Source organism: Tympanuchus pallidicinctus, unplaced genomic scaffold (genome assembly GCF_026119805.1).
Source record: "Tympanuchus pallidicinctus isolate F22 unplaced genomic scaffold, pur_lepc_1.0 scaffold18, whole genome shotgun sequence".
NCBI lineage: Eukaryota > Metazoa > Chordata > Aves > Galliformes > Phasianidae > Tympanuchus > Tympanuchus pallidicinctus.
In genome coordinates, this window is record NW_026294699.1 from 320,213 (window position 1) to 334,944 (window position 14,732).

The following is a 14,732-nucleotide window of genomic DNA, read 5'->3' on the forward strand; positions in this document are numbered from 1 at the left end:
CACGAGTGTGGGGGGCCACGGCCCCTGCCCGCCTTGTCGTGCTCCTCCTACTGATGGCGCTGCGTTCCCGTGAGATTTGTGCTGCTCCGCTTCGAGCACTGGCAGCAGGTGAGTGGGCATAGACGGGGCCAACACTGGGAAAACGGGGGGCCTGAAGTCACCCTTCCCTGGGGCCACCTTCCGGGTTGGACGTTAGGCAGACGGTGACGGGCAGCACCGCAGGAGCCGGGCAAGAGCCCGTGGCAGCGCTGTTCCCCAGGGCTGGCTCCAGCCGTGCCGGGCCGCGGCTCTGCCGCTTGCTGGCTGGAGCGCAGCCTTCATCCTGGGTGATGTCCAGGGGTGATGTCCTCTGTGTGCTGGGAAAAGCGTGAGCATTTCTGCTCCGGCCTCGTGGTACGCCCCTAGACGAATCCCAGTTTCCAACACAGAGCCGCGACCGCAGCCCAGAGCAAGACACAGGTGTGTTTTCCTCCGGTGCTTCGGTGTGACCTTCCTTTGTGTACACCAGAGGCGTCCCAGGAAGACAGGCCCCAGGGGCAGCTGCTTCTTCCCTGCGGTCCGTAAGGGTTGTTGCGCGTGGCGTGGAGAGCGCATTGTGGAAGCTGCCAGGTGGCAGCCAGGAGGTCCTCCCGGCCGCTCTGCAACTGTGACATCGTGACCTGAGTCTTTCTCCCGCCCCGTCACCTGACCCACCTCCAGTTTCTAAGGGAGAAGAAGATCACAACATCCCCAGCAATGGGAACGTCTCTCATCAGTTCTTGATTCTTGGTTCTAGATGCTGACATTGGTGGTGGTGAATCGACCTATTCAGACGTTAGTCTGAATCCAGGTCTTATGCCTTGGGATCAACCCAGAGGTAGGTTCTGAGTGCCTGTTTCCAAGAAGGCAGACAAATTTGTGCCCCAGTAGCATACAGTGTCATTTCAGATCCTCTCAAGGTCTTCCTAACCTGCTTGTACCTTGGAGGTCTTGCACAGATCAGTCATGAGTAGTTTGTTACTGGGAGAGCGGCCACATTTCAGTGGGAAGGTTACCCCTGCCTCTCTCCAGTTGTGAGAACGCAGACCTTCTTCTTTGCGCCACGTCAATCCCTGACCCGCCACCACACCCTGCGGGTCACTGAGGAAAAAGTAGCCCCGAGATGCAGAGGAAGCTCTGCTCTGCTCACCCGTGTCTGATCTCACTTGTCCCTGCAGGCCCTCAAGGACAACCGGCAGAGTGGAATCCTGTCCCTGAGCCTGGGCTGGACGCCAGAGGCAAGTCCCCACTCTTCATTGCCTTGATATTTGCTCAGACTTGGTGGTGATAGCTCAGCAAGCTTTCGGCTCTTCACCGGCCAGCGTGACAGTGCTGGGTGAAATGCATGGAGTCCACTGATTCCTGGGTGCTGCATGCTCCCACTGCTGCCTTTGTCTCTCTGACTCCGAGGTCTCCCAGTCAGAAAGCCTCAAGGGGCTGAATTTTGTTCATGAGGTCTCGGAGGGCTCTTTCACGTGGCCTGGAGAAAGTATTTTGAAAGCTGCTGAATGCCAGCCAGCAAGGTCCCCTGGCCCCTCTGCAACTTGGGAGCTTTTGTCCTGCGTGTGGCTCGCGTGTCACTACCTGAGCCCCGTGTAGTCACTGTAGGTTCTAAGGAAGAGAGAGGTGGCCACGTGCAATGGGAACGTTTCTCATCTGCCCTTGACGACAGCTGTGTCCGTAGGCAGTGGCTTGTGGAAGCCTCATCTTAATCTGCTCCATGAGACTCAGGGCAATCCCCCAGCTAAGTCGCTGGAAGGAAAGGGTCTGTAGGTGTTCCCCTTCCCCATTCCCTTTCCCTGTGCAGTTCCACTTTCAATAGCACGGCGCCACTGCAGGCACCCAGCAACTGTTTTCAAGGTGCTCCTGCGTTGAAGAGAGAGAAGAGGGTTGCAAAGTAGCCCCCTGTCACTCCCATCTGAAGAAGTATGTGGGCAGGTTTGACGGCAGCTGCTCTGTCCTGTGTGTCTTTACAGATGTGGATGGCGGAGAATGGGATCCAGCTTCCCAGCTGGGTTCCAGGCCAGAAGGTCCGGCGGATCTCATGGGTATGTCATGGCTTTTTACTTCCTTTGAGAGCTGCCAGCTCAGAGCTCTAATGTCAGCCAGGCACGTCTGAAGGTATGAGAATCCAGACGTGCCTTTGCGTGCCCTGTCACCGCATGATTCCCCGATAGCACCTGCCCCTCAGTGACGCCATCATGCAGCTGTAATACGTAGATTGCAGTGTATGGTGGAAAGTTCTCGTGGTTCTTTGGTTGCAGACGTGGCTCCGCAGAGGGCGTTGCCAGATCCTCGACTGGCGTCCCGCTGGCATCCCAGAGGTGGGTAGTCTGCCTTCATTGACTTCACCAGAAAGAGCACTCACATCAGAAATGGGTTTGCCTGAAATTTATCTTAAAACTCTCCATGAAGGTCCTGAGACATGGAATGAGGAACTGAAGACAGGAAAATATTCCCCTGTCCTCAAGGAAATGAAGGAGGATTTGGAGAAGGCAGTCCCTGGTGCGTATATTTCCATCTGTTCACCAAAAGGCTTGGGAAGCTGAGGTTCTACGTGTATTCGTGGAGAAACTGTAGCATGCATAGCAGGAAGGGACGGGCCAGAGCCTTGCTGTGGTGCTGCTCCTGTGTCTGAACCGGCTGCAGCTTTTGCCCGTTCCCTTTGAAAGAAGGCATTTAGCATCACCTTGCAGCTTGTCAAAAACGCACAGCGTGCACTGTGAACAACAAACTCACCTGCAACCTGCCGGTCTCCCAGCAGGCCAGGTTTTGCTGTCCGTGCAACAGAACTGGAAGTGTGTAGCATTTTTTTTTCCAGTGAATGACACTTTCAGACTGGTGACGAGGCGCACCGCAAAAAGCCCAGGCTTTGTTTCTGAACTTTCTTGCTGTACCTTGCCTCCTGAAGATACTATCATCCTGATGAGGAGCACTTACTTACAGTCCCATGCTCCTGCCTTCTTTCAAGAGAGGCAGACAGAGAGCCTGTGCAGATGGGGAAGGCAGCAGTCTCACGCTGCCCATCTCTCGGAAAGAAACAGAGGACACACAAGCAACTGGTCCTGCAGTTAAAGGTCTCTCACAGTGCTCTGTGTCTGTGGTTACATGTTGTACAGCTCCCACTGCACCCAGTTCCCAGGAACTTGTTGCATGAGGCACAAGGCATGACAGAAGCCTAGAGCGGGATCCCTCCTGTGAGCCGAGGCGCGGGGGGATACACTGACCCACAGAGATGGGGCACTGGCATTGAGGGATCCTTCTGCTCCTTCTCATGGATAGGTCGCCGAAAGGGAGGAGCATTCCGGTTTTAGTTTTCTTTCCAAGTGAATTGTGACTTCACAGTTCCTTTGCAGAAGGGAAGGGAAGGGAGGTTATGGGTCAGGCTGGGTGATGTACGTGAAGTGCCGTGCCTTGCAAAGCTGTCTTTGCCGGCCACTCCAGCCGTGAGCTGCTCCCAGTGCCTTCTGCCATGGTGCAGTTGAGTTTAGAGCTGGCGTGAGCTCCAGGAGGACGTTCCTCTGGGTAGCTCCACGCACTGTTAGATTTGTACAATCGTGGTTCCCCACGTGGGCACCCAGGATCTGCTTCCAAGCTGCTTCTGTGTGGGAGAGAACAGCGTCGTGAAGGAATCTCCTGCTTCAATCGCATGCTCTGCCATTCTGACTGGCAGAACGTCTGAGTTGCTCTGTCCTGTGCTTGTTTGCAGGTGTGACTGGAAGTGAAGGTCATCCAGCTTCCCCGCCGAGTTCCAGGACTGAAGCTCTGTCAGATCACACGGGTATGCCATGGCTTTTAGTTCCTGTGCGAGCTGCCAGCTCAAAGGCCGAATGTCGGCCAGGTCTCTCGGCAGGTGTGAGGGCAAAGTGCTGCGTGTGTGTGCCCTTTCCTTGCACGATCCCCCGGTATGCTCCACTGTGCTCCACAGCGATGCCGTCGTGTACGGAAACTTTTCACGGCTCTTTGGTTGCAGAAGTGCCCCCAGGGAGGGCTTTGCGTGTCCTTGGCACGGGAGATTTAATTTCATGCATTCTGTGCAGGTCCGGAAAGAGGAAAGGGTGCATCGAGAGGAGGGTATTACGCCTGGTGGTCGTCCCGTGTCCAAAGGAAACCCGTGATGAAAATAGGGGAGGCAGTGCATGGCGGAACTAAAGGGACTGACCAAGAGACTGTGCAGAAGAAGCCGTTGCAGGAAGGCAGCAGTGACACGCAGCCAGTCTCTGACCGAAATGCTCAGGCAGAACAAGCAGCTGCTTTGCCAGGTAATTTCAGTCCCGTGGTCATCCGGTGTCCCCAGCCAGAATCACTGCGTGCCACCAGGCTCTCCCTGCCTGCTCTTGCACAGCAGGCCAGCAGCCAAACCTGAGCGTGTTCCTACAGAGCACGTGCTACAAAGGAGCCCGAGGGCCATGAGCCCTGCCTGGTAGGAGCCTGCAGGAGTGTTTCTCCACTGGGCTGTCTCCAGCTGTGCCTTGTGCTGGCTGGAGGCTGACCTTCAGCCTGGGGAATGTCCTGGGGGAGAGCCTGGGGGACATGAAATGTGGGGAAAGTGTGAGGGTTTCTGCTCTGCAGTGCTGCCCACGGACAAAGCCCAGACCCCAGGGCAGAGCCCGGCCCTCAGCCCAGAGGAACAGATGGGCAGTGCCGGTGCAGCCTCTCCCTACCCAACGGGAAGTGGAAGCAATCCTTCTTGTCCTCTGGTGCTTATACACCGGAGACGGAGGTACCCACTGATGAAAAAGGAAATCTCTTGGCTCCGTGAAGCGCACTGTGAGATCATCTGCATTGCAGATGACAGTAACCTGCGGCACTGTCTCGGTTCTTGCAGGGGTGGACGTAGGGAAAATCACAAAGGCTGCTGTTGGCAAGGAGCTGCAAAAACGCCACATCCCAGTGGTTGCTGTGGTCTCAGCTGCGCTGCTGTCTGTCCTGACGCTGGCCTGCATTCCTATGCTATGGATGTGGAAAAAATACCTGTGAGTTGACTTTTCCCCAAGACACTATCGCTGCATTTGGCTACAAAGCATTTGTGGTGACAGGATCCTGATGGCCAAATCAGCTGCTGGCAGTACACTGCCGGCATTTATGTTGCAAGGCCTTTCAAGCGTCCCTCGATTCCTATCGGTGAGCAGTGCTTTCTGAAACTCATTCCCACAGGGCGCGCAAGAGAGAACGGGCAGCAGCAGGACAAGCTCCTCCTGACACCGACTGCGAGAGAGATCAGAACACAAGCGAAGGCCAAGCAGAGCTGGAGGAGGCTGCAGAGCAGGATGCACTTGATCAAGGAAACAACTTCTCCATCCCATTATGGTGGTCCTCCAATGCAGAATTTGCTGAGCTGTGCAGAAGAATCAGCACAGACCCCTCCCTTCAGCCTGCATGGCCCAGCAGCTCTCCCGCTGACAACATCTCTTCCGTTCATACCTGCAGTCCTTAGGACTCCCCTGAGCCATCCAGTGCCCCTGTTACCGGTGCTGAGGGCTCAGGTTCATTTCCATCAAGTTCCATCTTTATGATCAATAAAAACATCCTATTCCAAAGCTGCTGCTGTGACCATTTCCATTGGGTTACAGGGCACGGGTCTGGGGCCAGCACTTGGGAAAGCATTCCCTCTCAGGGTTGTGGAGGCACTATAGAAGTTTGCCACACAAAGTTGTGGATGCCCTGTCCCTGGACGCGTTCAAGGCCAGGTTAGAGGGAGCTCTGGAAAGGCCGACTCAGCGGGTGGCATCCCTGCCCTCGGCAGTGGGGTTGGAGGTAAAAGTTCTTAGATGTCCCTTCCTACCCCAGCCATTCCATGACTCCGTGTTTCTATGATGTAGGCATCGGCCCCAGCAGCCCTGGTGCAGCGCATCACAAGAGGGGCGGGGAGCCTCCACCCGGCTTCCCGGGGCCGTGAGGCCACAACGCCCCGCTGTGATGCCATCCCTGGACACAGGCATTGCTCTGAGTGCTGAGAGACTGCCTGAGAGAGCGCACTTTGGGTTCGGCTCCTCACAGCTGAGGAGATGCAGGGCTGCGGCCTGCGGCACCTGCAGCAGCCGCCTGCTGTGCCTTCCCTGTGCTCACAGGAAGGCTGGAGCCGGGAAGGACTCTGCGCCTGGGGCAGGACAACGCTGGGTACATGTAGGACTGGGGGAGAGGGGCTGCAGAAGAGCTCTGTGGAGAGGCACCTGGGGCTTCTGGTTGGTGACATGTTGAATGTGGGTCAACCGCATGCCCTGGTAAAGCAGTGGGTAATGCAGGCTGACCGTACCCTGCTGGGCAAAAGGCACGGCACTGCTAGCTGATGTAGAGAAGGATTATCTTCCTCGGCCCTGTGCTGGGCGGCCTCAGCTCAATTGCCGTGTGCAATTTTGGGTGCCACAATACAGGAAAGACTGAAAACTTCAGGGAGTGCCCAGCGGAGGGCATCAGAGATGATGGCAGTCTAGTGGGCAGAACGTGTGAGGTCACTTGGTTTGTTCTGCTTAGAGAACAGGATCTGTGCAGAGAGGGACCTGAGGGTTCTGGTGGGCAGCAGGCTGGCTGTAAGCCAGCAGCGAGCCCTTAGGCCAAGAAGGCCAATGGTATCCTGGGGCGCATTAAAAAGAGCGAGGCCGGCAGGCCAAGGGAGGTGATGCTCTCGCTCTGCTCTGCTCACGGTATTCACATTTAGAATACCGTGTCCAGTTCTGGGCTCTCCAGTTCAAAAGAGACACGGATCTCCTAGAAGGAGTCTGGCAGAGGGCCACAAAGATGACGAAGGACCTGGAGCACATCCCTGATGAGGAAAGGCTGAGTAAGCTGGGTCTGTGCAGCCTGGGGAAAAGAAGACTGAGGGGAGATCTGATCTGTGTTAATTAACACCTAAAGGGAGGTGGGAGGCAAATGATGAGGCCAGGCTCTTCTTGGTGGTGTGTTGCAATGGGACAAGGAGCGCTGGCCCAAAACTTGAACGCAGGAAGTTCCATACAAGCGTGTGCAAGAACTTTTTACGTAAGGGTGACGGAGAACTGGATCAGGTTGCCCGAGAGGTTGTGCAGTCTCCTTCTATGGAGACATTCTGGACAGGTAGGCCTGTAGGCCTGGGTGCCTACCTGTGCGACCTATTGTAGGGAACCTGCTTTAGCAGGGGGGTTGGACTCACGGATCTCTTGAGGTCCCTTCCAACCCCTGCGATTCTGTGATGCTGTGACATCAAGAGCTATTGTCTGGGTGGTCTACAGCTTCCTCACAAAGGGAAGGAGGGAAGAAGACACTGATCGCTTCTCTCTGGAGAGACTGTGCTGGAGGTGGCAGCAGCGTGATTCCTTCAGTGCAAGGTGGCAGGAGTGCAGCTGCTGCCGCAGTTTCCAGAGACCCAGGCGGGACCCTGCAGGCGATGGCCGTCAGAGCCTCTCGCCACCAAGCGTCCGGCTGCCAGCAGTGGGTGAGCTCACTTGGACGTTGCGGCCGGGAGGTGCTAACCGGCGAGTCTTACATTTCCACTACTAAATTCGGTATGGAAGCACACTAACAATGGGAAATACGCCTGGTGTAGGAAAGGGGATGTCCTTAGCCGAGGTATGGAAAACTGAAAGAGAACAGGTGAAGCTGCAGATGTACCGATAAGAATGTAAGCACGTGACGCTGGACTTGGCAGGTTTGCGGGAGGGTCTAGCTGCCCGTGTTCATATTTCAGCCATCAGCCTTTGTACCAGAGAGGCTTTATGTGCTTGGCTTGCTGTACTGCAGCACGTTTCACGTGCGTGGGTAACCTGTGCAAAAGCGCCCTTGTTCAGCTCCTCACAGCTGAGGAGATGCAGGGTTGCATGTCTGGATGCTGACAATCCACAGCCTGGACTCGTGCAGGACTTCTGTGCCGCACACATTGCACACATTTTTATAACGATCTGCCATGGGCCGGTGCCCGCAGGTGCTGCAAGCTGAAACACGTCAGCTTTTGCATCGGAACCGCTGTCCCTCCCCATGGGGCGCCGCGATATTCTTGCAGTGTGTATGACAAAGTATACAGATATACACCTATATGCATAGTGTGCGTTTCTGGGAAGGTTCGTCTAGAGGATAAGTGCTCCTCCATAGAAGGAAACTGCACAACCTCTTGGGCAACCTGATCCAGTTCTCCGTCACCCTTACGTAAAAAGTTCTTGCACACGCTTGTATGGAACTTCCTGCGTTCAAGTTTTGGGCCAGCGCTCCTTGTCCTATTGCAACACACCACCAAGAAGAGCCTGGCCTCATCATTTGCCTCAGAGATCTTCCCCAAGTAGAAGGACTCGCAAGAATTACGATGATAGCAGAGATCGTGAAACAAAAAAATTATCCAATTCTAATGCAGAAACATTTTTTCCCACACAGGATATAATAAAACACAGCATTCCAGATCACCACAACCTCTGCGAAGGAAGGAAAAGATGCTCCAGGCCAGCCTCTTCACAACTTCTTGGCAAGCTCCCCACTCAGGGAATGACTGGGGCAGGTGTATGCAAACACGCCACAAAAGCACCACCATGGCTAAGGAGCCAGGTTTTGCCCTGATTTCAGCCCTTGCTCCGAGCCCCGTGGGGAAACGGGAACATGGGAAGCCGCTGGGACGTGGGATGTCTTTTGTCCCTGAGCCAGATCCTCAGGAAACACCAGCTCCCAGGAAACCTGGCCTTGGACTGCCCTGTCACGGGGGTTTGAGCCATGCCGAAAGGAACGTGGGAGCTCTGGGTAGCTCTGCTGTTGGGACCTGGATGCCACATTGTCCCCAGAGCCTAGCCGGACCCTGAGCAGGGCTCTCGCAGCAGCCCCCATCAACGTCCAGCAGGAGCTGCAGCTTTGTGGGATAAAGAAGGTTGTTGTACTGCTCATGAGTGGTAAAGCTCAACAGTAACTTGAGCCAGACATATACGGCCACAAGGCACCTAACCCTTACATGTGACCAGACTTGGTTAGGCAGGAAAACTGTTGTGTTGCAGGTATAAAAGGTGGTAAGTGCCTAGAATAAATGCCTTTTGTTCTACACCAGCGAAATGTGTCTGCACCTCATTTGCCCCTTCAGCACGAGAACCTGAGTAGCCCTGCCACACGGCTTCCCCGTGTGATGCCTTGGGAAGGCATTCCTGAAAGCCTTACCCTTGGCAGAGAGTTGCAGGAGCACTGGGAATGTGGAGACCAGCTCTGAGCTGATGGTCATAGTCCAGCAGCCCTCCGTGTTGCCTGCCGACGGCCCTCAGCTCAGAACAAAGGATGCTCTCCATGGCTCCTCAACCAACAATTCTGTGCGAGGTATCCCTGCTCCTCCACGCGTTAGCGAGGGTTGCCCAGTGCAGCCTTGCAGCCCCTGACCCCACTCCAGGCCACAGAAGGACAGAGCCCCTGAGCGGGGCTCCAGCAGCACCCAGGCCCTGTAGGGAAGTGCCGGCGCTGCCGGATGATACCCTTGTGATGCAGTGCATCACACAGTGACATCAGCCCATGTCACCTGGAACCCTGTTAGGTCACCACCGTGGAGAGGGCACGACTCGGGAACGGTGATAGGGATGTCCCTTCCTGTCCAGAGAACTGGTCACCTCACTTGTCTCCATTTTTTTTATTTCCCGCAGTTTCTGAGAAATCCATCAGGAAGCCCATGGAAGTAAATGAGGCGGAGGGGCTCTGAGCAGCGCTTATGCCATTCTTCTGGCCCGGTTTGGCCTAGTTCTGTGATTAAAGGGGCTGAGGGACCCATGGGCCCACACCTCTGGGCAGGCAGAAGATAGGAAGGGAAAAAGACAGGGAGGTGGGCCTAAATACACAACAGAGGCAACGAGCTATGGGAGAAAAAACTAATATGACAGCAGAATGCGAGATAACACAATTCAATACAGTATAATTGGAATTGAAGCTAAGAAGTCGAATAAATGAGAGCATCCGAAAAGCAAAGGCCTGGCTGTGATGCTGTAGGCGGGATGGCTGGGAAGCACACACCACAGAGATGAGCAGAAAAAGAGACAGGGAAGGCAAAAAAGAGAGGCCATCCCATGACTCCCAGTCAATCTTATCTCTCCCCCTTACTGGAGCATGGAAATGGAACAGCAAAGTCTTCTGGGTGCTGAAATTCCTTCTGTAGTTTCTCTTCTGAAACGGGTACCTGGAACCATCAGCAGTCCACGGAACTGCAGCATTAACTCTTCAAATCCCAGTGCGCTACATGGTGCTATGATGTGGAATACCGATAACAAGAATCATTAAACCATGACAGCCCGCAGGAGAGCAGCAGCCCGTGTGTATCCACGGGGACGAAGGAGCACGTTTTGGTTGAGGACGTAGCCCAGGCTCTATCTCATAACATTCCCAAGTCTTTCATTTCAAGAGCCATGTCAGCAGGACTACCACATCTGAATGCAGTGCACACAGACGCACGTGGTCCCACCTCAGTCAGACTGCAGCAAGTGGGCTGCAGGCCAAGAGTGAGTTTGTGCAGCGCTGCCTATAGAACTGGGCCCTTGGTCTCTTTGCAGCTGCTGAAAAGCAGGAGTACAGCAACTACTTTGCGTTGACAGCAGTGTCAGCAAAGACAAGGGTAAAACAGTTCGGCACAGAAAAACACTTAAAACGATTGTGGCTACTATTGGTTACTTCAGATCTGCCTTCCTAATTAAAGCTACGAGGAGATTCTAGTAATTGCATAATGTAGAAAACATTCACCTGCTTTGAAAGCTTGGGTCTCCTGCAGCACTGTGTAGCTCTTGATCCCGCAGAAACAGCACAGCTGTTTATTTTTTTTATTAACTTCTAACCCTTATTCCACACTTGCTCATTTTTTTGTGGACATCTGCTTGTCCTCCCCTCCGCAGAGATGAAGCTCAGAAGGAGGACGGAGGGGAGTATCTTGGTGCCTGCCTGTCACATCCCAGTCATCTCATGGAATGAGATGGTCTGGCCTTGTGTAGAGGCCCTGGCTTCTTTGATGTTTGTTAAATCTGTTTTTCTTTTGCTGGGAGTTTCTTATCCTAACAGAACAACCCTACAATATGTTTTCTAACCCCTAGCACTATGCCCACATTGTTTGGAACATTTAACAACTATTGCAGTTTTGCAAGAAAGAATTAATCACATAATTCAGGAATAACGTTTCTAAAACATGCTACTAACATACACAGTATTTCTACTTCTGAGATCAACTACTTCTAAGAACAAGTTACAGAATACAAGTACTTCTTCAAATCATTTGCCCTTTTTAATATCTAATGCAGAAACAACACTCCATTCCCACAAGAGCAGGTGTCAGCTTCTTTCTCATTCAACACATTTTCTGATTAGTTCTGCACTGTGTGTTCTTGTTCAAGAACTGTGGCACAAGGTTTGGACTCCTTGACAGCACAGAACATGGAAGGGAGGACAAGCTGTAGGCTCTTTCATACAGTGACATGGGAGCCCTCCTCTCCCTGGTGGCAGCCAGCAGCCAGCCTTGCTGGCCAGTCTCATCCAGGGATGCTGCAGGCCAGGCAGCACTGCTGCTGCCAGCTTCCCTCTGGAGACAGCAGGGATCAAACCAGAGAGATCCCAGCACCTTCAGAATCACAAATACTAGACAAAGCTGGGGTCTGCGAGGAGAGTTCCAGCTGGTGGGATCATCTTTATAACCAGAACAGACATGCAAGAAGAGCGAATGTGAGCTGGGATCCCAGTGCTTACTCTGCAGGGATGGTAGTGTGACACACAATGCTTCCATATGCTGTGAGATCCCTCTGTGAGCTGTTTACCTCTCTTTTCTCTGCTGCTCTGCAGTTCTTGTGTAGAGGATCAGAAAGTACGTGAGTGGTGACTTCTCCTCTTTATCGCCAGACTAGTTCCACTCCTGGACAACTTGACCTGCAACATGTATTAAAATGTACAGAAGGAGCTGAGCGTGAGAAAGAGGTTTTCTGCCTTGCTTTACATGCTCCTAGAAACGTTCTGCTCCAGGCTGCACAGCCTGGACTGCCTCTGTCAAGATGTCATCATCTGAGAAGGATGCAAAGGGAGGACAGGTGCAGAAGCAGAGGTGGAGGGGTAGAAGAGGGCAGAAAATAGGGATTTAAAGGAAGGGAAGCATGATGAAAGTGACACAGCTGATACCCTGCTGATATAGCAGAAGTATGAAATGGGGAACAGAAGAAGAAACTTTTAAGAAGCCATACATCAATTCAGTGCTGTGAATTTCTTTGGGTTCCCTTAGCCAAGCACAGCAGCACTGATGGGCTATAGCAGATGGAGGCACTGTAGCTCCTCTGTCTCTGCCCAGCCCCATAGGATTTCACAACAACTGATGGGCCACGGCAGGCTCTTCTGACCTGTGGGTGGACCTTTGGGCAGATTCAGTCTCAGAATCACAGAACCACAGAACCACAGAATCACAGAATCACAGAATCACAGAATCACAGAATCACAGAATCACAGAATCACAGAATCACAGAATCACAGAATGGTGGATGCCGGAAGGAACCTCTAGGGATCACCTCATCAGGCCGTGTCCAACCGGTGGCACAGCCCAGCCTGTCCTGCAGCCATCCCCCACCCCCTGCCATCATTGCAGCAGTTCTGCCCCACCAGGTGACTCGGCCACAGTCAACAATTAAGATGTTGAAGAGCACCGGTCCCAAGATGGACCCATGGGGGACACGGCTTGTGACCAGCCCCTACTTGGACATAGAGCCACTGCCAACTGGCTGTGATCATCCAACCTAGTTCTTATCCTTACATTGCTTCATGAGGCTTTTCTCTTGTCAAGTGCCAGATCTGCTTTTGTTCTTGATATGCTTATTTATACATCTTTAATATTGTCTGACTTGATTTGGCATGCCACCGTAACATCAGTGTAAGAGTACATTTACTTTTGCATTCTCATTTTTACCCATCTTGTTTTCTGCTTGAACACGCTGCACAACGAACATGCAGTCTCTGAAAAGAACTAACTGTTCCTCCAAGATGTACAACCTCGTGATGTTGTCATGCAAAATATGGGAAGAAAGCTCTCTAACTTCAACGTTAGAAAACCAACGTTCCTTTATTCCTCACGATATGTACCAGGCAACTTGATAAATCAAGGACGTGCTCTCGCAGTTCAGGTTCTACACCTAAAATTAAGACATAGATATGTAACTATTGGCATGCATTTTCCAAGAGCTCAGTACAAGCTCGTGTCCTTCTGGGCACGCACAGCTGCATCCAAAGCAATTGCGTGCCCCGTTTCCTCTGCTGTACTTCTCCTTCAGCTTCATCACAGTGAATTCTTCCCTGACCTTGAGCTGTTTTTCTCCCTTTTGGCAAATTTCCACTACTTGTTCTGCCACAACGAGCAACTTTCTATCTTGGTGCACTGGAACCCACGTGAAGCCCAAGAAAAAAGTCCTCGTGTGGATGCAAAGATAAGTCTATCTCAACTCCCCAGGGCTGCTGCGAAGCAGGACAGCTGAGAAACACACGGCTGTTTGCATATCAAGCAGAACATAACCGGCAAGTTTTAGAAGCAGCGTTCCCTGCTTGCCTTCGCAAACATAACGCGTCGGTCCAGAAACTAAACTCCCGATCGGTACCGCTAAAGCAGCCCGTATCACTGCACACTGCACACTGCACACTGCGCGCCCCGCGCCCCGCGCCCCGCAGCCGCACAGCCCCATCAGCGCCGAGCCCCAGGCGGGGCGGAAGTAGCAGCGGAAGTGGCGGCCTGGCGGCCGCACGTGACGACCGGCCGCACGTGACTGGGACAAGATGGCGGCCTTCCCCTGGTGAGGCTCCGGGGCCCGCATTTCGCGGAGCGCCGTCCCGTCGAGGTGGTGCTGGGGGAGGGCCGCGTTTCGGGCTCCCGCTGAGTCGTGAGGGTCGGTCTTCGGCTTCCGCGTACCCGCAGCTCAGGGGCTGCGGCGTTGATGCGGGAGACGCTCCCTTTGCGCGGATGGGCGGTGGGGAGCGGCGTCTGCCTCGCCCTCGGGAAGAGAAAAGCGGGCGGGGGCCGGGAGTCCCTGCCGCTGTCGTCTGCGGCTTTGTGGGTTTTTATTTTCCCGAGGTTAGCAAGAAAGCTAGATGAGGACGGTTCACTTTTTGCTTGATTCGGTGATGGCGCCGTGGCTGGTGCCGCTCTCAGAAGGAGCGGGTGAGGTACAGCAGCGCCCGGGAGTGTCACTGTTGGCCTCCGCAGGGCAGGCGTGGGGCCGGGCTGGGACATGTGGGCTCTGCCTGGCAGTGAGGGAAGATGTTTGTAGTTATTTCTTTCTTCTCCAAAACTGTTCTGCTTTCCCAGCGAGCTGTTGTTTTGTTTTGTAAGACCTGTTCTCCTGCTGCAGCCGAGTTACGGTGTAATTAACAAGCCATCGGCTGAACGCAGAGTCGAACAGAGGAAAATGCCGGAGTTAGTGGTAATTAGTGGGCTGATGAGGTGTTCCCTTGTGTGTGTGTGTGTGTGTATACGTATATATGTATAATACTTTGTGCTGCAGGTAACTGAAAGCTTGTGTTGCTGTAGCTAAGAAAACGTGTGTCTGTAAGGCATCAAGTGAGTGTCAGCACTTCTGCTGTTTACTGGGGTTGGATCCTGTGTAATTGGTGACCCTACAGAAACTAAACAGAATAAGTATGGCTATAAACCTGAGCCTGTGGTGGGCTGTGTGCCTACAGGATGCCAGTGCTGGGGGGAAGGGAGAGGTTCTTGCTGGGCAGGAGGGGGCTGGCAGTCTGGCTGGTGCTCGAGATTGATGCCACATGCAGTGATTGTTGTGTATGGAAAA

The 14,732-nt window shown here is 53.5% G+C and overlaps 2 protein-coding genes and 1 long non-coding RNA gene across 6 annotated transcripts in view; 2 read left to right on the forward strand and 1 right to left on the reverse strand.

Moving 5' to 3' along the window:
• LOC128079313 (uncharacterized) overlaps positions 1-4,998 on the forward strand; it is a 36,735-nt gene extending 31,737 nt beyond the window's left edge. Inside the window, exons 2-9 of the mRNA XM_052680354.1 lie at positions 776-856; positions 1,197-1,256; positions 1,995-2,066; positions 2,283-2,342; positions 2,434-2,523; positions 3,728-3,799; positions 4,059-4,280; positions 4,847-4,998. Of these exons, the coding sequence (XP_052536314.1) occupies positions 776-856; positions 1,197-1,256; positions 1,995-2,066; positions 2,283-2,342; positions 2,434-2,523; positions 3,728-3,799; positions 4,059-4,280; positions 4,847-4,998 (809 nt within the window). The remainder of the gene's footprint in view (positions 1-775; positions 857-1,196; positions 1,257-1,994; positions 2,067-2,282; positions 2,343-2,433; positions 2,524-3,727; positions 3,800-4,058; positions 4,281-4,846) is intronic.
• Positions 4,999-9,836: 4,838 nt separating this feature from the next.
• On the reverse strand, positions 9,837-13,641 carry LOC128079017 (uncharacterized). Of its 2 annotated transcripts, none has more exons than XR_008205949.1 (2): positions 12,863-13,641; positions 9,837-11,841 (listed from the first exon to the last, which is right to left on the reverse strand). It is a non-coding gene; the product is annotated as an uncharacterized LOC128079017 (long non-coding RNA). The 2 variants fall into 2 exon arrangements; XR_008205948.1 differs by having other exon boundaries at positions 12,710-13,641.
• Positions 13,642-13,684: 43 nt separating this feature from the next.
• Positions 13,685-14,732, forward strand: part of VPS35L (VPS35 endosomal protein sorting factor like) — a 54,226-nt gene continuing 53,178 nt past the window's right edge. For all 3 annotated transcript variants that reach the window (XM_052679791.1, XM_052679793.1, XM_052679795.1), the window contains exon 1: positions 13,685-13,736. In XM_052679791.1, coding sequence (XP_052535751.1) covers positions 13,720-13,736 — 17 coding nt within the window. In that variant the 5' untranslated portion in view covers positions 13,685-13,719. The remainder of the gene's footprint in view (positions 13,737-14,732) is intronic.